At 40.5% G+C, this 27,513-nt stretch overlaps 1 protein-coding gene across 9 annotated transcripts in view; it reads right to left on the bottom strand.

Moving 5' to 3' along the window:
• Positions 1-27,513, bottom strand: part of Herc3 (HECT and RLD domain containing E3 ubiquitin protein ligase 3) — a 112,627-nt gene that overhangs the window by 37,213 nt on the left and 47,901 nt on the right. For all 9 annotated transcript variants that reach the window (XR_009588255.1, XM_060373986.1, XM_060373985.1 and 6 more), the window contains 10 exons: positions 27,065-27,124; positions 19,447-19,558; positions 18,885-19,074; positions 16,754-16,917; positions 16,529-16,642; positions 6,695-6,718; positions 6,519-6,608; positions 4,158-4,328; positions 2,912-3,055; positions 501-667 (listed from right to left, as the gene is read on the bottom strand). Coding sequence is in view for 8 of the 9 variants with exons in the window: in XM_060373986.1 (XP_060229969.1) it covers positions 501-667; positions 2,912-3,055; positions 4,158-4,328; positions 6,519-6,608; positions 6,695-6,718; positions 16,529-16,642; positions 16,754-16,917; positions 18,885-19,074; positions 19,447-19,558; positions 27,065-27,124 (1,236 nt within the window). In the remaining variant the exon portion in view is untranslated. The remainder of the gene's footprint in view (positions 1-500; positions 668-2,911; positions 3,056-4,157; positions 4,329-6,518; positions 6,609-6,694; positions 6,719-16,528; positions 16,643-16,753; positions 16,918-18,884; positions 19,075-19,446; positions 19,559-27,064; positions 27,125-27,513) is intronic.

Here is a 27,513-nt window from a genome sequence, read left to right as displayed (position 1 = left end):
GTCTCTGCACCATGAAAAGGCTAAGTTTCCTTCCTTTTTTTTTGTACAAAATAATGAAAGCAAATATTATTGTGTACTCCTGAGGAACTATGGTAGTGCATGCTCTCTCTCTTTTCATATTTCAACATTTCAATGTTTATTATTTATTTTATGTGTATAGATGTTTTTGCCTGCATGTTTGTCTGTGCATCCCTGGTAACGAGATGAGGACACTGAATCCCCTGGAATTGGAGTTACAGAAGGCTGTGAATGGCCATGTAGATTCTGGGATCCAAATAGCAACCAATGCTCTTAACTACTGAGCCATCTCTACAGCCCCAGGACTTTGTTTTCATTTCCTCACTTGTCCCCATTGACACAGGCAATGCTTCAAGAAATGCTGTATGACCTACAATGTTTCAATACACCCAAACTTGCACATTGTTTTCCATCTTAGATCCCCATGCCAGAGCAATGAGGACAGGTCCATACACCATCAGCATAACTTTTTAGCTCTTTACCTTCCTTCAGTTGGTGACAGTTCCTTTAAATCTTCCAAGCCAGGCTTTACATTCAGTAACTTCTTGTAGAGAGCCAATGGGAAGTGGAGGTCAACCACAGTGGAGTTGTAGATAGCGAGTCCACAGGTTATGCCGATCAAGTGAAACCAGTTGTGTTCTACAAAACACTTTTATGGTGCATGCAAATGTATTAGAAACAGTGTCTGAAGACCCTGAAACACTCTATCACCTACTGAAAATATCTCCGTATATTAGAATAAAGCCCTTATTTATGTTTACACTCTGAGGCAGAGAAACTTCCCTGATCAAAGTTCATTAGTTACAGAGCCAATGCAGACAAAGCCAAGTGTACCACTTCTGGTGATCAAGAATCAACTTCCCATTTTCCTCAGCAGAGCCACTCAGAGATCGTTCAGTGGTGAACAAATCATTTTATTCCATGCCGCCCATTACCATAGCCACCTATTTCATTTGCCTACTAGGCACATGAAATGTGAATAGTAATAAATTTTTATTACTGAATTTTAATTTTAATCACCAGATGTAACTAACTACTATCATTGATGACAATGAAAATGTAAAGAGAAAACTCTAGGAGCCCCTAAATTATGATTTGGGTGAAAGACGAGCCCTTCAAATGCTGGCGATCTAACCCAGGTACACACATGCTCGGTAAGTGTTCTGCCATAGCACCACAACCCCAGCCCTGGCACGCCTTTTAAGCCTTCGCTCTCCTATTGAATTTCTTTTAGAAGATTAAGTACAAGTCTATGTGTACATATTCAGATACAAACTACCATCATTAAAAGAACAAACATGAGACCACTGATGCCCACCACGTTATAAAACATATCCTCCCACTCTCTGATTTTTTGAGACAGGGTTTCTCTGTGTAGCCCTGGCTAACCTTGAACTTGATTTGTAGACCAGGCTGGACTCAAACTAACAGAGATCTACCTGCTTCTGCCTCCCTGAGTGCTGGGATCAAAGGCAAGCGCCACCATGTCTCTCCTTAACTTTCATGAAAAGCATTTTCCTGGCTTTTTGGATAGATTTTATTAGTTGTAAAGGATGACACCACCATGCCATCATACTCTTAACATCATGTTAGAATCATTCCATCACCTCCATTTCTCTGACTCTGTGTTTGGTTCCAGAGTAGCCTCTCCTTTATTTCCTGTCTCCGTGGTTGAAACCTGGCCTCTCCAGCACTCTACAAATGTCCCAGCAATAGACACAACTGCTCAGGTTATATTTGATAACCAGATCTCTATGTTTCTGGGTCTCTGTGGAGATGAATTTTGGTTGTTTAACTGGCTGGAATCAAGCTGGCTTATTGCCTCTCCTGTATATTGTTGCTGCTGCTAACATCAAACTCCAGCTTCCTTGGGTTCTACTCTAGACTAATGAGCAGTGGTCTCCATCTTCCTAGCCTTTCCATCAATCCAACTGCTGAGGAATCCAGTCTCGAGGACTGAGCAACTGTTCCAGCATGCAGGCAGCCACTGTTGAATATCCAGGGCTTTTGATGTAAGGCAAGCTAATAAAACCTTTTAGGTAAGACAAATTTGTCTTATTGGTTCTGGTCCTCTAGAGAACCCCTGACTTATGTAAACCCCATATCTGAGGGTTGTTTTTTCCTAACTTGCTCTCTAGCATCTGCAGTCTGGGAACTCTTCTGCTTTGGCCTACATACCATACAGTAACAAATAGCAAAGGTTTTCACTTTTTTCAATGCTTGAAGATCCCAAAAATATACCTAGCATTGAATTTAAATATGTCTAACACTAGAGTCTGCCCTGTGAGCTGCTCCGAGCGGACTAGGTCAGTCTTTCTCTACGGCCCACACATGTGGAGTTCTTTGTGGGTCCCCTTTTCACCTTGATCCTGTGCTAAGACAGAGAACAGGAAGAGCCAAACTAATCTTCTGAGATGATCTTCTTTTGGTAAGTATAGGGGTATTTTGCCTGCATGCGCTGTCTGTGCACACGTACATGCCTGCTGCCGGAGGAGGACAGAAAGAACATCCCTCAGAACTGGGAGTTACAGATGGTTGTGAAGCAACTCTGTGTGGGTGCTGGGAATCAAAGCTGGTCCTGTGTAAGCACAGTCTGTGCTTTGAGCCACAGAGCCATCCCTCTAGCCCCTAAAACTAGGGGCTAGATGTGTTTCTTCATCACAATTCTCCCTTTACCCGTCATGTATATTATGGCCTGGATCTTAGCTACTAGAAATGGCACTCACAGCTGACAAAATGTACTACGAATCTTGAAAGCAGTTCAAGCCTGAAGGCTAGACGTGCTAGACATGTGCATGGTAAATTTTGCAATGTTAGAAACCAGCGGCCAGTCTGACAATGAACAGAAAGTTTAGTGCCAACAGTGGACTTCACTGTGACATGGTGAACTTACTGTATCTGAAAACCACAAAAGACTGGAATCTTGATAGTAGGTAAACATCCCATAAATGGGATTCAAAAGTTCTTTTAACAGCAAAAGAAAGAACTCCTTTGTAACGCCACCAGCATCTACTGCTTCTTCCCCATCAAAGATCACCTTGAAACATGAAAGCAGAATGAATACTCCAGGGAAAGCAATGGCCAGCCAAAGACTCAACTCTATGACCAAGCAAGAGACCGGTACAAATAGCTGACTGAAAGCAGGGGCTGTGCGCAATAAAACCCTGAAGTTGCAGAAAGAACAACCACATAGACTGCTGGGATTATTAGGGTCTTTAAAAATTCTTTTCTGTAAGATACTAGTAATTGAACAGGAATCACACACATGAGAAGCAAGGGCTCTCCCACCAACACACACGAGAAGCAAGGGCTTTCCCATGGAGCTACGCCTCTGGTCCTTGCTGTGCTTTATGAGATCTATCCAAGTTGTCCAGAATGGCCATGAATTTCCATTTTCCTACTCTAGCATCCCGATTAGCTGGGATTAGAGTTGGATATCCATGTCCTTACTCGGACACTTTGGAGATGGTAACAATATGAGCTGTTGAACAATCAGTTCAATCTGTTGTGGACAGTTGTTCTGAAACTCCTGCATTTACGAGGCAATTTGCAAGAGATAGAAGTCATTTAATTTTAAACAACTTCAAGTAATTCATTAACTATTCCTGGGGATACCCACATATACCAAGTCTCACACAGGGCTGGAGCACAGTAAGCAGTCTATGCAGTAAGCACTAATGCAGTCTATGAGAAGAGATCCTTTATTACTCATTATAAGTTGTTAAACTTGCCTACACTAATAGGTCAACAACTTTTTGGATGACTTCACACCTTTCCATCTTTCCATTTTTCTTTTACTTTCTTTTTCTTAAATCTTGAACACCCTAATCTTCTTAGGTGAGAGCTGAGTTGTTGTATTTTGTCAAAGCCTTTCATCTTATATGACTGTTTCTGATAGTCTAGAGCTGGCACACTGCAGATAGCAGAAGCAGAACCTAACAGTTTCTCAAAAACCCAATAGCATTTAATCTGATGTTATAATGAGCTGCTCTTTCTGGTGACTTAAAAGGAGATGATTAGATTCTTGTAAAAAAAAGAAAATGAAATCTATAATGAATGGCTGCCCTCCATCTGTATCTTGTAAGATCCTTTGCCACATGCTTATGAAGGTACTAGAAGAGTATCTGGAAGAGGCTCACTTTGAGAGGCTTCTTTAAGTCGATGTCAGAATGAATGCTCAACTCTCTCAGGGCATCTCCAACAAGGTGGTTCCTGCGGACATGAAGGACCAAGAAGGGGCTTCTGGCCAGCAGAGGCTCCAGCGTGAGAAGCATGAAGACATTCTGCAGGTTGGCGCCATTGACAGCCACCTGGAACAGAACAGAGTAACTGTGAATACAGCATGTAACCTGGAGACTCTCCAAACCTGAGGAGACTGACTAATTTCCACTTTGCCTTTTCTTTAACTTTTTCACTATTACAGGCTACAAAAATCTTTCTAATATGGACTCAAAAAGATTAGCTGAAATAATTTATGAGTCATATGATTTAAATAACTAGGCCTACTAAAGTGATTTCAACTCATTAAGACTAAAATAACAATATGCTTGAAGAATTGTGGCAGAGAACATGAAAACACAATTCCCTAAATAGCAGAAACAAACAAACAAACAAACAAACAACAGTCACTGTGAAAAATGTCCATCTCAGTAAAATATCTGCTACTCAGTCAAATGAAAGTAGATATACATATAGATAAGAGACAAAACTAGAGGAAGGCAGAAAGAAATAGAGATAGAAAGATGAATGAAAACATGTCCATTAACAGCAGGATTTGGCAGATCTGGATTGCCAGTTCACTAATGTTTTTGTATATATTCAAACAAGATAAACTGCATTTTATAATGAAATACAGTCAATGAAACTATCTTTTTGACTCATTAAGGACCACCATTTGACTTTCCCCTTTGCATCAGGTCAGCAAATTGTGGTGCCACAGCCTAGGACCTGGTTTTGCACAGGGTTTTCTATCATTTTAAATGGTTGGGAGGAATAACATTTACAATGTGAAAAATATATAAAATTCAAGATTTAATACAAATAAAGTTGTGCATTGATTTGGAAGTGCTTTGATGTTCTTAGGTTTGTTTGGTTTTCTTTAATCCCCTTTTTCTTTTTCTGAGGCTGCCTTCTACAAAAGAGTCAAATGGTTCTTAATGGAGACACAGGGTCCACAAAGCTGCAAGTGTTTATTACCTGGCAGAAACAGAAAATACCTATTACTCCACATCAACATAAATACAAACTGAACATAAAATTACTGAAGTTGGCACGGTGGTACACACCTGTAATCTTAGCAACAGGGGCCTGGAGAAAGGCCAAGACTTTAAAGTAACCTTGACTACATAGTGAACTCAAAACTAGTCTGGAAAGAAACTCAACCCAGGAGGCGAAAGATCTTGAAATGTTTAAGATACTAGGGGCAAAACATGAAAAACTGCCCCAGAAGACAGAAAGACAGGACTGATACAACAAGAACAACCATCTGCCAAAAGCAATATAGTCTATATAATCTCCATCAAAACTTTTATTTTTAAAAAGTCTACATTCTGTATATTAATAAAATTTACATATTAAACAAACCTGTAACAGTATTATTTGATATAGTTTGTGTAGAATAAAGAGAAAAAAATCAGATTACAGAAATAAACCCCTGTGGTTACAGACTCCTCACCTTTGACAAAGATGCCAAAAACATACATTACAAAAAAGATAGCCCCTTCAGCAAATGGTGCTGCAAAAGCTAGATATTCACATGAAAAAAAAAAAAAAAAAAGAAAAGGAAAGAAAAAAATAAATCTGAATCTCTCATCCCTGTACAAAAATCAATTCAAAATAGATCAAAGTAACCTTAATGTAAGACTTGGAAAATACTAGAAGAAAATGTCGATTAAAACATACTTCAAAATAGAGATACAGCTAAAGGCTTTCACAGAAACACCTCTAAGAATTCACTGATGGAAGTACATAAAAATACGACATCTACAGGAGAAGGGCTGGAGCTGAAGGGACAGCTAAATAAAAGAAGCCACTCAGGAAGAAAACGCATCCTGCTTTCTCTCATATTCACAATATATGTTTAATTGTAAACATTTACATGAGGAAAAAGGGGACCTTGAGAATAGAAGAGGCATAACTGGGGGCAAGAGAGTAACAAAGGAGAGAAAGAAGGGGTATTTTATAGGAGAAGGGGACCAGCAAGAGTGCGGCTCATAGGGAGACAGAGAAACAAATAAGAACAAAGTTTAAACAGCCCCCCCATACAATTTATAGAACATAATCCATTTCTACCCAACTCCCCCCCTTTTGAAGAAAAAGCCTGGACTATAATGAGAGCCATTCTCAAAAAATACAATAATAAAATTACTGAAAAAAAAGTAACTTCTTAAAGTCATAATAAAATTTCACTCAGAAATATACCCTTTCACTAGGAAAATTACAACTGAATGTGGACAATGAGAAGAATGGTAAAAGGAGAAAATTACTCTGAATTATTATACCTGCATCTGTAACTCAGCATCAGTCTGCAACATTTTGGTCTTGGCTTGGGCATCAAATATGAAAGGGTAGGAACAAAGGGTTACAGCATCCTAAAAAAATAACATGATTGGTATTATTACAGTATTCTACAGAGAACACTGGAGATACAGAATTATATTCAAAAGGAACCATTTACCTGTATGATAGATGATCTAGCTTTCTGTGTAAAGAACAAAAAAGACAGACACTTACTTGAATTATAAAAGCATAATTTTAACCCCCCCATATAAGACATATAACAAATCCTTTCACATTATCTGCTTATTCAGCCACCAACCTAATACTATTTCAATAGCTGACAACATTTTGATGAGAAAGAAGAGATATTTTGATGGACATAGACTGAAAAAAAAAAAAGAGCAAAAATAATTTCTTTAAAAAGTAGAAGACTTTTAAAGGCCATTTACCTATTCTTCATAATTCAAAAACTTGACTGAATTCTCTTTATAAGAAATCTAATTTGTCTTGGCAGAGTGACACATGCCTATGATCCCAGCACCTGTTAGGCTGAGGTGGGAGGTGGCCTGCTGAGGGCCAGCCTGCTCTACGTAGCATATATGGAGATAACACCTGGATTCCAGGTAGTCCAGGACTCCTCAACCTGGATGCAAGTAACACTTTATCTGTCTCCTGACACATGCTTAGAGAAATCAAACAGTAACAACTGCATTAGATAAGTATTTTTTCTTTAAAAGCTGCTCTATAAATTTGGAATGATTCTATAATTCTAATTTTAAGAAGAGTTATAGAAAACAAATTCAGCTACAATGAAGTGTATTAAAAGGTACATTACAGTCTTACAGGAAAATAAGGAAAACTTAATTATACTTAATTATGTTATTTGTATAGATCAGGCTGTATGCTGCACTAAATCCCTCCATATTGTAAGCAACAGTGGTTTTCAGGTTGTACCTCATAAAATAGGACTCCATTTTACAAAGCATCAGCTGGCTGAATGACAATGACGCTGCAACTTATCTGCAATTACACGCTACCACCTGTACAGCACTGACCATGAGGAATAGACTGTAAGTGACTTATACAAGTAGATGACACTTACCAACATAGATTATGAGCATAAAAACATGGTAGAATTAAACCCATATGCAGAAAACCTGACCCAAGAACATACCAAACACTACAGACCAACAAAAGCATAACATACTTACCTGGACCACACAGAAAGAATGCTATCTAACAATAAAGAGGTAGGCTCTCACTCACTGAGCACCCAGTGAACATTTCAAGGGACTGCTAGGCAGACAACTACCAGTTCCTGCGGCTTCAACATGACCCATTTGAGTTGTTATCTGTCCATCCAACCATCTGTTCATTCGTCTGTTTACCCATCCATCTGAACCAGCTCCTGTGCCTCACCTTGATGACCCTACAGCACTGCAGCAGGGAATGATGCCATGACTTATTTTTGACCCTATGGCTCAGTTCTGCTGTCCTCCAGCAACAATCTATCTGGATTCAGCAACACCGGAAGGAAGCACCTACAATGCTCTGCATCTGCTTCTCATGAGGCCTCTGAACTCTGCAGCTTTTTGAACTCTTAAAGCCATTCTGCGACTTGTGTGTATACTGTGTGGAATGTAATCTGGGATTTCGTAGGTAATAATAATAATGAAGACTAGAATAAAAAAATTTGTAATATGCTAATGGCCAGCTATCAAGAGACAGCTAGCTCTTATGGACAATTTATAATCTTCTGAAAGGCATTTTGGATATATTGTTAAGGGTGTTAAGAGAAAAAATGACTCACCCTGGATGGCATCATCTCCCATGTGCTGAGGTCCTGAGCAGAATAAAAACTGAGCATGTCAGGCTAAAGGAGCTCAGTTGGTGGAGTGCATGCCTTGTGCGTGTAAAGCCCTGAGTCTGATTGCCAGCACTACACAGGCTGAGCAGGGTGGTGCATACTTATCATCCTGGCACTCAGCCAAGGTAGAGGTCGAAAAAAAGGTCAAGGTCATTCTTTCTAGTACACAGTGAGTGTGAGGGCAGCCTGGACTACAGGATAGTTTATCACGAAAAGAAAAGAAAAAGGGAAGAGAGCCGCCGGATCAGCTGTCCTCACTGCAGTGCCTCCTCTACCCTGAGGGGCCACATCCCTCTCAACTCCTTTCAGTTGCTTTTCTACAGGCACTTAGTTACCGCAATGTGGAAAATAACTAGCAAATGTGAACTTATCGTTGCTCAATAAACTGATACATGCAGAAAGACACAAACACATCCATCTGTGTTTCTAGCATGATGTGCTCATGACAGTTATGTAAGAAATACTTTTAACAGAAACAAAAAAGAGCAATAAAGAAGCTCATCTTGATCTACAACATTTATCAAAAGAAAACAACGAGCAAATTCATGCTTACAGATCCGAGTGTGCTATGCTGCTGTTACTTTAATGTCTCCTACAATGTTCTGTGTTTTTAAATGATTTTCTTTTTACTCGTCCTTATCCCTCTGCTGGAAGTCCTCCCTGGTTACAGATACGGCCATGTCCACATCCCCCACTGCCAGGAGTCTCAGCTAGGGTGACCCCCATAGACTTCCTGGAGCCTCCCCTATCCCAGGTCTCTGGCAAATCCCAGAGATGTCCTGCACCTCTGATATCCATTCACTCACTTGCCCCTTTCTTTCCAGTTCTCCCTACTCCTAATCACCATCCCTGTTCTTCTCCCCATCCCCTTTCCTATCCAGTTCCCTCCCTCCATCCACCTCCAAGGCCTATTACATGACTTTCTCAACAAAATCAAAACACAATCTGAAAGATCTCTTCTTAACTATGTGTTATCATACAATTTACATTTATCTGTTAATAACTGCACGGGTGGGTATAAACACGTAACTGTGTGCGATAAGTGAGAAAAGAAGGCATTTTTGCCTGGTAGATGCTGCCTTTACTAAGGAAAAAGCACATATTCTTCTAGCTTACTGCATGAATAAGATGAACAGCAGAGGGAGAAAAAGGAGCTGAGTCATCCCTGAAGGCAGGCAAGAGAACTCAAGCCTGGGCCTGGCGGCTGTAGTACTTACCTAGAATGCTGGAACATTTGTTTCCAGGAGACAAGCTCGCTCTCCACACTGAGTCCCTGAAGCTCAGAAGCATTTGACTGACTATAATGTTTTCCTCTTTAATGTGTACATTCAATTTGGTTTGTAAATATTATATGAATAAGAACTATACCTCCTTATGCATATTTAAATGAAGTCATATAATGGCAATAATAATTAAAATCCATCTTATTGGTCCTTTGGAATATTGGAACCTTTCTCTACAATGAGAAACACCAGAGAAACAATTCCAGTCCAGTGGAAGCAAGCCTGGAACATATAATGAGGGTCAGTTTGGCTTACTCTCATGCTAATATAGGGCTATTTTGAATTTACCACTGGATTGACCATATCTTACAAGTTTGTTTACCCTGGGCTACACATTCCCCCGAAATGGGTCTCACAAACTTTAAGTTCCATGGTTCCAGTAAACTGTATTTCAAGGTCTCTGCTGGCAACAGAGTTATACCTATGGCATAAATTCATTTTTCAAAGTATATGAAACAGAAGCAATAAATAACTAAATAGATCAGAACTGAAGAACTACAAACAACTTTTGTTAAATATGAAATCAACACTTCCTATATGTCCTATGACCAGGAGACAACATAGCCCTGTTACTGAAACACCGCTAATCTGCTCTGGCTCTGCCTTCCCTTACATGTCCCCGTACTCACATCCACAGGCAAACATGCCCATGTGCTGCACCTCCTTTGACATGCCACAAGATGTCAAGATTTCTCAGATTTTGTCCTTGAAGGCCTTTACAAGCTGAATACCTCACTTGTACTGCCCTTTCGGTTTTCAAATGAAGACTATGGCACATTTAACAAAGAAAATAAACTACTATTGCCTCTTCCATCCTTACTTTTCTTTCATTATTTTTTCCAATGTAATATTTTTATTGATTATTTGGGAATTTCATATAATGCACCCTGATCACAGTCACTTTCTAGTCCTCCCAGGTCTCTTACCATCACCATTGTGACCTCCTCCCACAAAAAATTTAAAAAAATAAAATAGAATCCAAGTCCAATCTAGGTTGTCCATATACTCACTGGAACATGGTCCAACTCCCAGTAGCCTCTGAAAGAACACCGAGTCCTTTCCTGGCCACACCCATTCCAAAAGCCATCAACTGTGGAGAGCTGTACTCCAGCATCCTTATCATAATTTCTAAGAGTTCTCTTTGATGATTTTCTGTCTAGGGTGCTACTTTTTTGGGGGTGGGGCAAGTAGGAGTTGTCATAGAAGCCTTCTATGTCTCTCTCAACTGTGAGTCTGCAGTCCTCAATGCCACTGCAAAAGTAGCTTTCTTGCCCTTTACAGTCAGCAGGAACATGGAGCATGGACTTCCACGTGGGTTTTGGCAACAGCATAAACCACAGACATCAACATGACTTCATGGCGTTGCACAGGCCACTCAAATCAACATGCCACTTGGCAGCAGCATGGCCCATGGACATCAACAAGGCTTCAGACAGCTACACAGAACACAGACCACATGGCCTTTGCTAGTAACACTGGTCACTGATAAGCAACACAGTCCTGGACCCCCAAAATGGCTCTGGACAGCAGCGGCAGCAAGGACCACAGTCATCAACATGACCTCCTGTGGTAGCACAGACTATGGACATGTACTCAGACTCCAGTGGCAGCATGGACCTTGGACATCCACATGGATTCCAGTGGTAGCCCAAACCACAGACATCCACATGAATCTAAGACCGCAACATGGCTTGGGTGAGGGGATGGAGGAAACAAACAGCCTCCAGGAGTATCACGGACCATAGAGATCTTTTGAGAGGGTTCCACCCAGAAAATGAACTGTTCTTCATCTTGGACATCCTGTCATTGCTCAGAACCAGGGCAATCCTGTGGATGGGCAGCATGTTCAGGATGTAATCAGGACAAGCTCCAGGCTGCTGCACATGCCCCTGTTGGGCATACTCAGCAGCATCATGTTCCCTAATTCAGCATAGCCTTCTCTCACACCTGTTATCACTGGTCAGTCTTTAGTTCTGCCTCTTGCTACTGCATACTCACTGATCCATTCTTCCATCTTTCCCACCTCTTCATCACATATTTGTTTATTGCAGTGGTATTGGAAACTGAAGTGTGTCCCAAACAGCTTTGTATGAAAATATTCACTGCAATGAATCACTGGTCTTGTTCAGGGTTTCTGATCTCTGAAGCACCATAAACACTGGACCATTGCTGATACTCCTCTTGGATATCCTGCTGTTACCCAGAGTAAGAGTGATGTTGCAGTAGGCAAGGTGTCTGGAGGGCAGGTTCTGTGAGAGTTTCTAGCTGCCACACAACTCTAAGCCCTCCATGTCTGTCATCCAGAGGCTTGGCAGGGTCAACTTTGTGTCTGCAGCCTGAGGGCAACACCACTGCCCCGTGCACCCCATCTCCCAACAGGGCAGGCAGCACAGGCTGCAGTCACAGCAGCTGCACGCTGGGGGCAAGCTGCCAGGCCTAAGACTGGCACTCCATCTCCCAACAGGGCAGGCAGCACAGGCTACAGTCACAGCAGCTCCACGCTGGGGGCAAGCTGCCAGGCCTAAGACTGGCCCTATTCAGTAAAGACATGTTTCCTCAGGGGCTGCAGGCTGCCACAGACCACCCTGTCCTCAGCGTCAGCTGCACTGTGATTCACCAGGCACTACTGCTGAGCTTGCAGGTTGCAGGCAGCACCACTACCCCACACTTTCCAGCCTCAGCGGCTCTGTGTTGGTGGCTAGCTGGCCAGTGGGCCTCGGGTCTGCCCTATTCAGTAATGACATGTTTCCAAGGGAGTTCCAGGCTACTGTACACCACCCTGTCCTCAGTGGAGGCTGCAGGCACAACTGTTCAGCTTCTAGGCTGGGGGCAGCACTGTGCTTCCTGTCTCCCAGCAGGCAAGCACCATTAGCTGCTGCGGTGCTGGCTCCATGCTCGAGGCTGGCCAGTGGGCCTAGGGAAAGCCCTATTCTGTATTGACCTGTTTCTGCAGGAGCTCCAGGCACTGCACATCTTCCTGTCAGAGTTGCCAGGAGCCCAAAGGCTCACCAGGCACAACCTCTGTGCTTACAGATGCTGGCTGAGATGCAGCAGCGAAGGGTATAGATTCACCATTCTCTGCTGTGCACAGTTCTGTTCCATCATCTTTCTTTCCAATTTTATGAGCCCACATTTTACTGACATTTTTCCATAAGACTTGCCTTTTTTTTTTTTTTTCCTTTTTAGCTTTTCTTGAGCTATTGTGGGCTCTGCAGACTCTTTTTCCATTGCCATGTCACCCTTTGAAGGCTCCAGGGGTCTCTCACATCTCACATTCCTCTAAGCTCTGCTGCAGGTTCTGGGTGCCTTCCTGTGCTTAGAGCGGGGGGATGGGGGGACAACATGTTTGTTTTCTTCTGCTGCTTCTCAAGATGGACAAAATCAGTCACTTCAGAACAATCCTTTTCAGTGCTATACACATCAAGGTAGGTAAAGATAAGGCTGTGTTCTAACGTAGTGGCTAGTCAAGGTAATAATATGTGTAGGTATTCCAGAACTGCTTGTGAAAAGAGTGGCCAAAAGCTCCTGGTGTGCCTAAGCACTGCAGCGGCTGCACGTCATCCTTACAACACTGTCACAACTCTCACTGTCAAATGAGAATGCCAAAGGCAGCAGATCAAGGTTAGAATTTTAATCCAGTTCTTTCTGTGTTATTTATTTATTTATTTTTGGAGAAAGTATTCCCATATAGTCCCACTCATTCTACAGACTTTGAACTCACAAAGACCTGTTCTCCTCTGCCTCCCAAAGGCTAAAATCTGTATTACAGATGTCTGTAGAGGGCAGAAGTGCTCACTGAGGAGCTCAGGAGAAACCAAGAATGTTGGGGTTGGCTCCTCAAGGGAGGAGAAGTATACCTGTTTTCCACCCAGATGCTGGGGTGAATGTTGTTAACGACTTGATGACCCTTGCTACCTGTAGAACCAGGCCTCCTCCAGACCCCCCAGAATGTTTACCAGATTCTCCCTACCTAGACCTTCATCTTTTGCATCCTTAGGGGACAGTCAAATGTGCTTTACAGCCGGGTGACCTCAGATCCTCCCCGAGGCCCTTAAGCTATAAAACCCATCTTCATAGTACAGAGCAAACGTACTTTGCAGAAGAGTTTTGATGTAGCCATGTCTTAAGCTTTATTGTGCACAAGGGATTGAGATAACTGTTACAGGAAACTTTTTTCCAAAATTGCACTGTATTTAAATATGTCTAAAATAAACTGCCTGGTGTCAGACTTCAGAAGCCTAAATCAGCCTGGCTAAATCATGCTGAACTGAGTTTCTTTCTTGCCTCCCCATGGTTCATTTCTCTATAGGCCAGAGTACTTGTGGGGACCTCACCAGTACCCAAACAGTTCTTTTAGGATGGATCACGTGTTTGTTCTATACACTGTACTAGTGCCAAGCTAAAATGTCAATATAGCAAACCAATTATTCATTATTTTTATTTTAAAGTGATTAAAATAAAAACTATATGAAATACCACTATCATATAAAGCAAAATTTCAACATCAAAAACTTAAACTTCAATTTCTAATTACACTGTACCTTATACAATAAGAAAAATTTGTACAGAAAGCACAAAATGCCACACACTAACTTCAGCTAATTTTCTATCTTGTAGTAATGGCTTTAATTACCAAAGAGGAGATGAAAATTATTCGAGATCTTTAAGACATTTGTTTGTCACATGTTCATAGAAAGAAACTGGTAAAACTGCTCACTTAAGTGCCTCTACTCAGAGGCCACAGTCATGACCATCTACATTCTAATATGAGCAATTTCTTTCTTAAGGTCAGAAAGAAATGAGAAGACCTGTCTGTCAAAGCAAAGCAAGCTACGAAAAAACTGCTCAACTTGCCCAGATCTCTGAGCTCTACCTAGGGACAAAGCAGTTACCTGAAATAACTCATTAAGTCTCATTTCTATGTCTAACATTTTGTAATTTACAAAACTGACATTTCAAATTTTTTAAAGAAAGTAAGACTAGACTCCACTGATGCTCTGATGTTAAAATGCCAATATCAACTCTTTTAAAAACACAATTTCACTGAAAAGTATTTTGCTTTTCAAAACAATAACAAAATCTTACCTAAAAAAAAAAAAAGTACAACAGTGTCCCAATTTTTAGGTTTTCTGTAAGAATATCTCCATTACTTTGATCATCTATCATCTGACAAAGAAAACTACCTTGGCTATTTAGTTAAATACATTTATGTAAATATGTTGCCTTTAGAAACCACTGCAGGGCTCAAAACCAAACAGAAAAAAAAAATGCCATCCTATTGCTGGTGAGGAATCTCTGAACCTAGCAAAAGACTCACTTCAGATGTATCTGCTGCATCAGCTGAATTAAATACAAGTACCAAAAGATCACCTGTTTTCTGACATTCAGATTTGCACAAATCCTAAAACCCTTTGCGGGCTAGTCTGCTATCACTGAGCAATTGCTGCTATGCCTAGGGTGGAAAGCAGGAATCCACAAATCGTGAGTTCAGTGTTAAACAGCATCAGACCTGGATCAGGAATATATAACATCTTTATTTGAGTCATCCTCAATGACAGGTGGACAGAGAGTCTAGGTAGTTCACATAAGAAGAGTAAAATTCATCTCTCAGAAAATGATGAAGAGCAATTGATCCTAAATGTCAGAAATAAATCAGTGGGGAGGTGGCGCTCACCTAAAAGATGCTCTTGCACACAGCCAGTTGGTGACTTCTGACTGTGTGCCAGATCTCCTGAGATCCAAGAAACGCTGAAAGTTTATACATTAATGTCTTGATTTTTAATTTGTGGCTAAAAAAAATAAAAAGTAAATAGTGTAAAATCTATCATCCTCGCTATTCAAATGTATGGATAAGCAATGTTAAGAATACTGGCATGGATTGGGGACATAGTTCATTAGGTGGGCATTTGATGGTGTCTTGAGTATGATACTCAGCAATCCATTAAAAAACAAAACACACAAACAAACAAACAAACAGATGTGGAAGGGTGGAAGGACACACTGATAACCCAGAACCTGGGAGGTGAGGAGCAGGAAGATCAAGACAACTCTGGTTATTATGAGTCTGAAGGTAGCCTAGAGTACATGAGATCTTATCTGAAAAACAAAACAAGGGGCTATCGAGATGGTTCAGCAGTTCAGAGCACTGGCTGCTCTTGCAGAGGACCCAGGTTTGATTCCCAGTACCCACATGGCACCTCATAGCAGTCTGTAACTGGTTCCAAGAGATTGAGCAGCCTTGCCTGGCTTCTACAGGCACCGGGCATGCACCTGGTACACAGACATACATGTAGACAAAACACTCAAACACATAAAATAAAATATTAAAATAGCAGGGTAAAAAGCAACCCCTGAAGTAGTCACACCATTGCACAACACAATTCCAGAACTGTCTCATCTTGATGAACTGGAGCCTAAACTAAAACAGCTCGAGTTTCCCAGTTCCTTCAGACCCCCTCTGCCAAACTTTCCACTTTCTGCTTTTATCAATCTGACTGTTTAGATACTTTGATTTACTTTTCTTTTTTTCTGTTTTTTTTTTTGTTTTTTTTTTTTGTTTTTTGTTTTTTTTTAAATGTGGTGCTGGGGATTATATCCAGAGCTGAGCATACTAAGCACAAACTCCACCAATAAGTTACAACCCTAGCCACAGATACCACATGAAACCTTGGGACACTTATGATTATCTAAAACATTTCCAAGTTTCAGGAATGCAAGAGTTAGCTGAGTGAGGTCTAAGGCCAGCATTAAAGCAAAGACAAGGTGTATGGCTCAAGCGTACATGTCAAAAACAAACAAACAAACAAACAAACAAACCACAAAAAGGCTAAAGCCTTAAAATATGCTTTACATGAATTCTTACCATCCCTGCTTGATGCAGAAACCACATGAGGTAGTCTTCCTGAATGTCCACCAGACTGGAAATCTCAGGGATATAAAATGTATCATATTCCACATGCTTTACTTTAAGATTTACCTGATGAAGAACAAAATAAAAACAACTAAAACTAAAGACTGAAAAGTCTCCCAGAGAAAGCCCCAGCAGGACACTTCATCCTACCACTTCCTCCCCATCCCCGAGAGTTACCTTGTACAATTTCTCCAGAAGCTTGAGAGCTGCAGTCATGTAATTATTAAAGAGGACGGGGATTAGGAATGTCTTCCTTCCCCTTAGCAGGTAAAGCACTGCTCCTTTATAGAGGTTCACCAGCTTCATGAAATATTTGGGGCATGCCTGAGACCACCAGTTATCTTAAGAAAGACGGAAAGAAAGACATGTTTTAGCACATAATCTTGGGCAAGTGTTCTTATGTCTTCTTCCTGCTAGCTAAAACTCCTGTGGCTAAAAGATAAATATTAGTCTACAATCCAGCTACCCAAAACTAATTTTTAAAATGAAGCATTAAAACATGTGTGGAGAAAACAGCTATATGTGAAGCCCTGAAACTTTTACCTCCTTTCTATTCCTTTTTTCCCTTCCTCTGTCTCTCCTTCTCTCCCTAGCTCTTTTCTTAAATGTTTTTATGTTTTCTTTTTTAAACTCATGTTGAAGGCTAACCTGAAAAAGTTCAGTTCCAAGGCTGTGTGGGGGGACCAGACACATACTCTGGGCACAAGGATGCTGACTACACCTACTGCAGTAGTATTTGGGTGCCCTGGTCCTTTTAGCATTGTTCTCAGCCACTATGCACACTTTGTATCAGGAATGGAAGGGACACTTCCTACTAAGAGAGGAAGAGGAAAACCATTCTTTCCTGTTATGAGACATATTTCATGTTTAAGAAATCGATTAAGTATATTCTCTCCAAGTGGTACTGTCTCATAACTAGGCAGGATTATTTCACTGGATTCTTCAGAAATAAACTCAACCATACTGAAATCCATAAAGTTTACTTATTCAAAATATTTCATTAAAAATGAACGTGGAAGGGCTGCTGGAGAGGTGGCTTAATAGAGCACTGACTGTTCTTCCTGAGATCCCAAGTTTTATTCTGCAGCTCACAACTATCTGAAACTCAGTTCCAGGGCATCTGATGCCCTCTTCTGGCAACAGGCAGACACATGGTACACTGGTATACATGCAAATAAAATATTCATACACATAAAATAAAGTTCAAAAAAATTAAAGTGGGCAGATAAAAAGGACAAACTATTGCCACCTGTTTGGTTTCTGTGACAGGTATCTGTTGTGCTCGCTCTACTTTGAGGTTTTCTCTTAAATGCAAACTGTCAGAAGTTAGAAAGAGGTTAACAGCATAATTCTGTTCTATTTTGTGTTATCGGGCCTAGAAAAAAATTAAAATGCCAAAACTCAAAAAGTCTGATAAAATGTCTTTAAAAACTGCCATCAAACTATTTTACACCTAATATAATAGAAAGACCTAAGAAAACATGCTCTGAAAGCGCCTGATCTTGCAAAGTATTAAGTACTAAGGTTCTACTAATGTGTTCATTTTTACTTCCAGTTTTGTCTCTTGTGTGAAAGTGGATGCGGTGCAAAAGCTAGAAGCAGGGTCAAATCGCTTGAGGGAAAACCATATTCCAGGGATACCCTGGCCACCTGAACCACAGAAGTTACCAAGTCGCAACAAACACCTGGAAAAATTACCAAGGGAAGGAAAAAAAGTAAAAAGCCAGGTGACAGGTTTCTGCACCGGATTACTAAAAATGTCTCGGGCGCTACTCCAGCAGAGACCCTCTCCAGCCCGCTGAGGAACGGAAGGTTCTTATCTCAGCAAAGTGTCCGGAGCCTGCAAAAATCAGTGTGGACTCAACTGTCCTAAAAAAGAAAAACAAAACAAACATTCTGTAAGTTCTCACTAGGTCACTCTGTCTCTCCTTTCTTGGAGATCACTGTATCACAAAAGCTGTTCATTTGGCTCCCACCCCCTAAAGTCAGAACTGGAGATGGATAGGCAGACGGCCACTAATATTTGAGGCATTACAACTGCAAGCAAATGTGGGGGAAAAAATAAAGCTGAATAGCCTAACTTTATGAATATCTTAAAATTGGGATTAATCTGTCATAAATCATTTCAAGTGAGTTAAATAAGAGTCCACATTGCAAACAGGGTTAGCTAGAAATCAGCAGCAAAGAGAGGATTAAATGGTAAAGCTATTAAATGGCAACAAATGGATTGTTAGACCTCAGTCTACCAGAGCTGGCTGACAAAACAAAATTACTCCAAAACCAGTGGTGTTCTGTTTGCTGAATTTACCTAATACTTTGCTGGGGTTTGCATCCAGCCGCAGAATGGCCATCGCCAGGGGAATAGTCATGGTTATGTAATACCTAGAATCCTGAAGCAGGGGAAACTCCGGGAGTATTAAATAGATTCTCATTGCTTCCACATCTGGGGGTGAACTTGACAACTGGGGAATGAGGCAACTTTCAAAGCTGTTTAATATCTATAAGAGAAAAAAAAAAGTAGTGAGAAATTTAAACATATCTGAGGCTTAAATAACTCATCTCCAAATCCACAAGTTATCTGATGAACTCGCAACTTTTGCTCAGTGTGTGCTGAGCAAACAGAAGGGGCCAGGTGCTGGTTCAGACTCCTAGCACATGGGGAGAAGTAAGAAGCTCCCCACCCACAAAGACCTGATACTTTAGAGAGGTAATTCCTTAAGAAGATATAAACAAAAGATAGCCCAACTCCAACACTAATATTTTTACAAAATTAAGACTTGTACAGGAGTCTGTTTCATCTTGCTGTACCTTTTGTCTTAAAAGCTGAATTCTTCAATGTAAACCAATTTTTATAAATACACACAACATACCTGCTCTAGAATCATGGAGTGCTGAGAGTGCATTAACTTCTCAAATAAAACCCTAGTTGAGTTCAGGTCAATCCCAGGGATTTTGGGACTGGTTTTAAAATGTTCATCGATTCTAAACAAGCAAACAAACAAAAATCTGTATGTAATAAAAGAAAAGAAAAGGCAAACCCTGGTAAAGACTGTAAGTCATTAATTAGCTTACTCATTCCAGGCAGATTTTAATTTGACCTAGTAGATAAGATATTCAAGAACACTAATTTGGGAAAGACCAGCAGAATAAGCCTTACAGCAATTCCACCCCACCCCACTTTGGTATTTCATTTTGTTTTGAGGAAGGGTCTTATTAGGTAGCCCCTGTCAGCCTAGAGGTCTCTATGTAGACAAAGTGAGCCTTGAATACAGAGATAAACCTGCCTCTGCCTCCTAAGCGCTGGAGGCAATTCCACATTTAAAGGTGCCTTAAATTTTTCAACTCTTTCCCCCCTCAAGGCAGAGTACAAACACTATCCTTTCAGGTGAGGCCTTTCAGAAAGCATAAAAGCAGGTCTATTCCCTGACACACTTCTATGACTGTTTTTACTAGATGAAGATGTTGTGGCTGCGGCAATCACCCATCCACACTTCTCTTATGCAAAGGTGCCCACTCATAAGCATATAGAACACAGACCCTCCTATTCTAAGCCTTCCTCAAAACGTATTTTGCATTCATCTTCCAAGGATTTTACAGCAACTATCTGAACTTTATAGCAATCAAATCACTTTTCCAACTCCACAGTCTTAACTCTCCAGACAAAAAGAATATCTCTAAGATTCTCACTCTTGAATATATTGTATCTATTAATTTACAAAATATTCATTTGAAAAGCAGGCTTTGCTCTGAGTAGTGTACGTTTCATGTGGTTTTAATAATCTCCGACAATGTTAGAATAGATGAAAACTTGGAATGTCTACATTTCAGTACCTATATTGGAATCAAAATAGTTAAACACAGAGCAGCTGCTTAGACTTTCTTGATGGGCATTTTGTTGCTATTCTAAAAATTAGTTAACTAAGACATTAATTCTAATAACCTAAATATAACCTTGAACAAAGGTGGAAGGACTTTTTCCTACGTTGTTAAGAAAAAATATAAATGAAAGAGGACTCCCTTTCCCCACATTCTCTCCAGGATTAGCTGTTAGTTCTTTTACTAATCTCTGTTATTCTGACCTTGGTAAGATATCTCAGTCATTTTAATTTGCATTTCCCTAATTGTTAAAGATGTTGAATAATTATAAAGATATTTCTTAGTCATTTTTCTTCTAACTTTGGAGAACTCTGTTTGGATGGATAAGGTACTTTTTAATTGGCTTGTTTGCTTGACTTTTTAAGTTCTTTGTACATTCTTGATATTAATCCTTTACTAAACGTATGGCTGGCAAAGACTCTCCTACACGCTTCACCTGGCTGGTAACCCCTTAGCTGCAAAGAAGCTTCCTAGTTTTATGAGGTTTCATTTATCAATTGCTGGCCTCAATTCCTGAACACGTGGAGTCTTGTTCAAAAAGTCCTTTCTCAGACATGTTTATTGCAGAGTACAAACTGTTTTTTTTCTAACAGTTAGATTTTGGGTTTCACACTGAGTTCACTGATCATTTGGAGTGTATTTCAGTGCAGGGTGATAGATAAGGGTCTAGTTTCATTCTTCTATATGTGGGCATTCAATTTTACCATCAACATTTGTTGAAGATGCTGTCTTTTCTCTTGTGTATGTTTTGGGTAATTTTGTCAAATACAATTATATTGAATGTCTAGCACTAAAGATAAATAGCGTTATATATCTGGCCACAACCATCCCTAGCCTTCATAAAACTTATTCTTTAGAACAAAATTCCTCTTTGAGGCCCTGACAAGCTTTTCTTGTGCAGGCCAGACTGGAGGAGGTTCACCTGCATCTCTGGACCACTAGAAACAAAATCACATGCCCTCCCCCACCCCCCATGCTGCAATAACAAAAAAAAAAAGCTAGGAAACAGTGCACAGCCACCATGGGCAAAACCGCTGTTGTAGCAACATCACCACACTGGTACTACCCAGATCACCTTTCCCTCCAGAGGAAGGCAGTGACTACACACAGAATGGAGTGGTTTGACTTCAGCTGCCCTAGGAAACAAAGAAATACCTTTGTAACCTCTAACTAACCAGAGGTTCTAAAGAATGAAGAGAAGTTCCTAGAAAGAAGCCCCTACAGAGGCTCCTTGACTGACTAGAAATTCAATGATGTAGATAAGTTGAAATGTTACAAGTCCAGAGCCATATATTGCTTGGGCTATTTTTAGCTCTCTACATAGCCATATATTGCTCATCTCTGTTAGTTAACATAATTGTGACTATTAATTAGGCATAAACAGACCCCCAAAAGCTAAGAATGCAATCAGATGCCATCAAAGGCCTAGATAAGAGGTTATCCGTGAAGTACTCACCAATGCATTTAAAAACTACACTGATTTATGGCTTTCTCTGTTTTTTTTATTTTTGTTTTGGTTTTTTGTTTGTTTGGTTGTTTTCTTTTGAACTGTAAAAACTTGAAACTGCTGTCACACTGGAATACAGAACTTAGGATGACCAAAATCTGTGCTCCTAGGCCATGATCTGTCAGCCACACTTAGCTCCAGAATAAATGGCTTCTCAATGACCTTTTATCCCCTGTGAGATGAGAGCTGCACTTCTTTCTTGAAGGGAAACCACTTGCAACAAAGTCAAAGGTAAATAGGGGAATGTGATGCCTTATTTTAGGTATCAATATGACTCAATTAAGGGATATCTGAACAGCTGCTGGAGCCTCATCTGTAAGTGTGCTCAGAAGTGCTCCTAGATGAGGCCAGCATTAGAATCAGTGCTTAACCAATGTGGACAGGTACCACCCAACTGTCTCAGGGTCCAAACAAAGGCAAAGGAGAGACAGAGTGTGCTGTTCTTAGACTCAACCCTGGGTTCTCTACTTCTGCCCTATAGAACTGGAAGTGACAGGGTGCTTTCCCACTTCCCCAAGTTGAGAAGAGAAAAGGTGCACAAATCAATCCTTACAATAGACCCGCTAGCTGGATCAATGTACTTCCTATTCCAGTACTGAAGCTAGAGCTTCCTCCATGCTAAGGAAGCATGACCCTGAGCCTGATGCATCAGGCTCCATCCTGATGCAGTCCCTTGAAGGAGTCTGACTACAGACTTCTGGGTAAAATGGAGAACTAAAAGCAGCCAGGATCTAGTGGCTGATTACCACTCCATCTGCTACTTCTTCAGCCCTGGAATGACTTGATGCATCCTAACAAGCCTCTTTTTTGGACTCACAAACTTTCTCTACCATCAAGCTGGGATTATGTTTATGACTACAGCCAAATCCACAAAAATTGTTCTAGGTGGAATTTTGTAGAAGGGATTCCCAGAAACTGCTGCCAGAACCAACAAGCAGTACTCCAACAGGGAATGGTTACGCTGAGAGACACCCAAGGACACCACTGGATACTACTAGAAATGATAAACAGTTTCAGCAAAATAGCAGTTACAAAATTAATAACAAAATTAATCGCCATTCTATATTTAAAAGAAAAACACAGTGAGAAAGAAATCAGGGAAACAATTCTATCTACAATAGCCTCAAGCAAAGGAAGAAGAAAAAAGGGTATCAAAAATATACATTGAAGAAAAGATAGCATTTGTAACAAATGGTGCTAGGGAAACTGAGTAACTACATGTAGAAAAATAAAATTTGATTCTATCCCACACTGTGCATACAAACTGATTCCAAATGGGTCAAGATCTCAATGTTACACCCAAAGCTCTGAAGAGTTTAGAGGAAACAGTAGGGAGAACATGCCAGGATATAGGCTCAGGTAAGGACTTTCTGAACAAGACCAGTGGTTCAGGAAATAGTACCAAGAACCAACAAGTGGGACTTCATGGCATTAAAAGGCTTCCATACTGCAAAGGAAACTGTTAAAACTGAAGAGGTAGTTCAATTTCCTCATTTACATCTATATATCTAAATGTAAATTTCCTCATTACAATCTATATATCTAACAGATATATAGATTCCTCACTACAATCTATACATCTAACACAATCTAATACAATCTATAAATCTAATAGATATATAGATTCCTCATTACAATCTATACATCTAACAGAAAGTATCTAGAATAAATAAAGAACTGAAAAATCCAAATGTCAAGAAAATAAAGAAATAATTTGTTAAAAATGAGCTATGGGATAGAATACAGAATTCTCAAAAGAAGAAACAGAAATGGCTAAGAACTAGCAAATGAAGTGATTAACTTCTTTAAGCAATCTGAAAGAAATGTAAGTTGAGACTTTATTTTACACTAGTCAGAATGACTAAGACCAAAATAACAAGTACATTCTAGGGTGTAGGGAAAAGTGCCCTGTGCATTGCTGGTAAGGTGGAAACCGGTGTTGCCACGGGTGCGGACATTCCTCAAAAAGCTAGATGCAGATCTACCATGTGATTCAGTTATAGCACTTCTAGGCATATACCCAAAGGATTCCATATCCTATTATAAAGATACCTACTCATCCATATTTGGAGTGGGAAGACCCACGCCAATATGGAAGATCCACGCCAATATGGAGCTCAACAGAGCCACTCTAAAGCTGAGCCACACCCTCTGGTGGCAGCCCACATAAAAGCTTTTGCCTTTTTGCCCTGACTTTCCAGGACAAGTTCATTTGTCCTGTTGCTGAGGCATTTCCTCACTGGTATTTAAGCCTACTTCAGGTTTCTAGTATAAACCAAAAACCAGCTGAGCTATCCAGCCACATGGACGGAGAAATTACTGAATTCTAAATTCTTGGCCTTTCTGTGGGGAGACAGCCATTGCTGGGTTAGCTAGCCAGACCACAAACAAATTATATACATAATATATCTATGTATATATATGTATATATATCTATGTATACATATATATATATAATATATACATATACTATATATATATTATATATATTATATATATATATCCAGAAAACTTAGTACAACACAGGTGATATGAAGAAAAAAACCAGAGCAATGGGGAAGGAAGTTAAAGTAGGGAAGGTTATAGGAATGCAAAGGAGGGGTGAAAGGAGGGATAATTAACACTAAGGATATTTGAAAGAGACATATAAATTTATTAAGTATATATGTGTATGCACATACACACTCACACACAAGTTTAATTGAAGTTAACCCTATGGGGGAGATACTATTCCTTCCTCCAAGAAGCCTCATGTTGCCAAATAAAAGAGTCCAATGGCAGGAGTGGGTTACCTGTCTCTAATTGTTGCTCAACTGTGTCTTAGAGATCCCTTCTCCCCATCAATGCAGGCTATTGCCATTGTCATTAGTTATCTACCAGAACCTTATGGGTAAGACTCACTTTGGTCACAGGACTTGCGGAAATCAATCTGGCAGTGAACCTCCTTCCCACTGCTAGATTTCTTCGTGCTTATGCAGACAGCTATCAGGGAAAAGTAACTAATAGTCGTTCCCAGCTATAAACAATATAAACTGCAATAATGATCAGCCTGTCGAGCTATTCCCATGGAAGTAACAGTGACACCAATGTTACAAGGGTAATCAAATGGCTTTTTTGATTGACTTGAAGGCACGTTCCACAGGAAGAAACACATGCCTTCACTGGGAAGCTGACAGGTGAAGCTATTACTACTGTTGCAGTACATGGACAGAGTATTAAACTGCCCTATAAATTCACATCTCTATACCCATAGACCACTGCAGTGCTCAGACCTCAGGAGACAAGCTTCTTCATGCAATAGCTGACAGTCAATATAGAAGCTCACAATCTGATAAAGTGCACAGTTAGTATCTGAGGCGTGCTCAGCCATAAATGGAACATTTGTATTACATTTTCTTTCCCCCAAAGTTCAGAGAACAATGCAGAGGAGTCAGAAAAGTTTTTAATGCCAGAGCTCAAGAAGTCTAAGGAAAAAGTATCTTCTGAACACGGCAGAGCTACTATATCTATAAGCTCACGGCAGGTGTGGTTTGCCTGCGTAAGCTCAAGCCAGTCAGCATGCCAGCATGAAATGGGGACTGACTCACGACTCCCCTCCTAGCTCAAATGCTATTGTCAGTTGATTACTATTGGAAGAGATTTTTTTCTTTAAAGGTGTGCTGGTTTGAACAGGTGCGGCCCCCATAGACTCATGTGTTTGAAGGCTTGGCCCACAGGGAGAGGCACTATTAGGAAGTGGGAGCTTGCTGGAGTAGGTGTGGCCTTGTCACTGTGCCATGCTCACGTTATGCCCAGTGACACAGTCTCCTGCTGATTTTGGATCAAAATGTAGAATTCTGGGCTCCTCCAGCACTGTGTCTGCCTGAACGCTGACATGCTTTCTGCCATGGTTATAATGGACTAAACCTCTGAAACTGACAGCCAGCCCCAATTAAACATTTTCCTTTATAAGAGTTGACTTGGACATGGTATCTCTTCAGAGCAATGAAAACCCTAAGACAAATGGTGAGGTCGCTGGCAGCTCAACTGACTCCTGCTCAAGTGCATGTCCCCATCTCCATGTGTATATGGGCAGCACATACTCGCCAAGTAAGAGGGAGAGTAGTAGGGTAGACATGGAAGGAGTTGGGGGACACAGAGAGTTAATATGACCTTCACTGTGTACACGTATGAACTTTTCAAAGAACTAATTAAAAAACATTAAAAGAGATTTTGACTAACCCAAGGGGTGAGAGACTGAGGAAATCACATAAAGAACTAAGGTTTAACCTGTTGCTAAACTTAAAATATTCTTTGCTTGCGTGTACTAATATATACATGGCGCTCTTTTACATAGGGACATTTCCATACAAGCATATGCTTCACATTGAGCTCCGGCTTCACCCTTACCCACTCCTGTGAGACTTCCTAACTGCTATACATTGCACTTTGAATGTCTGCTTAATGGCATGTGCAGAAGGCATGGACGTCTGCCTGCAGCATCACTGTGAGATGGCAAAGCATTTAGGAGGTGAGATATCATGTTTGTACCCTTCGATATTGCACCTCCACCCTTTCCTATCTCTTCTCTGACAGCCAACATAGGTGAGGAACTTCTATGTGGAATCTTCTTCTATCATGATGATTTCCTCACTCCTGGTCCAAAAGAAATGTGGCCACCTAACCATGGGCTGAAAATGCTGAAAACACACCTAACGTAAGACCATTCTGCTGCATGAGGTTCCTGAGGGCCATCTGCAGAAGAGAAAAGAAAGGCCTATTTGCTGCCTCTGATTTCAGCCAGAGTTGAGTGCCAGGATGAAGCCTCCCTAACACCTCTACATGAGCTCATTCCTTTTACAAAATGAAAATTACCTCAGCAAACTACAGAAACCAGGAGTTAGTTGAGAATTTGGAATTTAAGAACATGACCACAGGTGGAGAGCAGCTCTTTTGGACAGGCTGCAGTTCTGGCTCTGTCTGCCAGTCAGGAGTGAATAACACCAGCACGCAGGGGTCCTCTACTGCATCATTACTGGAACTTTCATCTTCATGCAAATGTCAGCTTTTCCCTTCAATGAGCATTTATATCACGCATGGGTTTCTGAAGCCTCTAGGACACTTACTTTTTTTCCAGAAAACTTCCATTCCAACAAGCTGCAGAAGACAGTATCTGAACAACACCACTATTCAAGACAGAAAAGGAGAAAGGAATCCTTAAAGCTTACAAATCAGCACTTATATAAGCTTCAGCAGCAAGCCAGTCATCTGCCTAGCCAGCCTTTAGGTCATTAGGGCACTTTCTTTCCTCTAGCAGGTGCATACCTGGTTCAGAGAAAAATGTTTCACCTCCAAATGGATAAGAACACATTTGTTTGTTGTTTTTTTATGTGTCAAAAATCATGAAAAAAAAATGCCTTCTAACAAAAAGCTTGGACATTCTCTTATCATTCTTACCTTAAAAGTAAGCTATTTATTTAATAACATAAGTTAATAAATGCCCAATCGTGTCTTCCTAGTCTATTGGCCATCTGAGAAAGAAACTAAAAATGAGTGGAAATGAAGACTGCTTCCT

Source organism: Meriones unguiculatus, chromosome 21 (genome assembly GCF_030254825.1).
Source record: "Meriones unguiculatus strain TT.TT164.6M chromosome 21, Bangor_MerUng_6.1, whole genome shotgun sequence".
Taxonomy (NCBI): Eukaryota; Metazoa; Chordata; class Mammalia; order Rodentia; family Muridae; genus Meriones; species Meriones unguiculatus.
The sequence above is the reverse complement of the archived record's forward strand: the minus strand, read 5'-3'. Positions and strand labels throughout refer to the sequence as shown.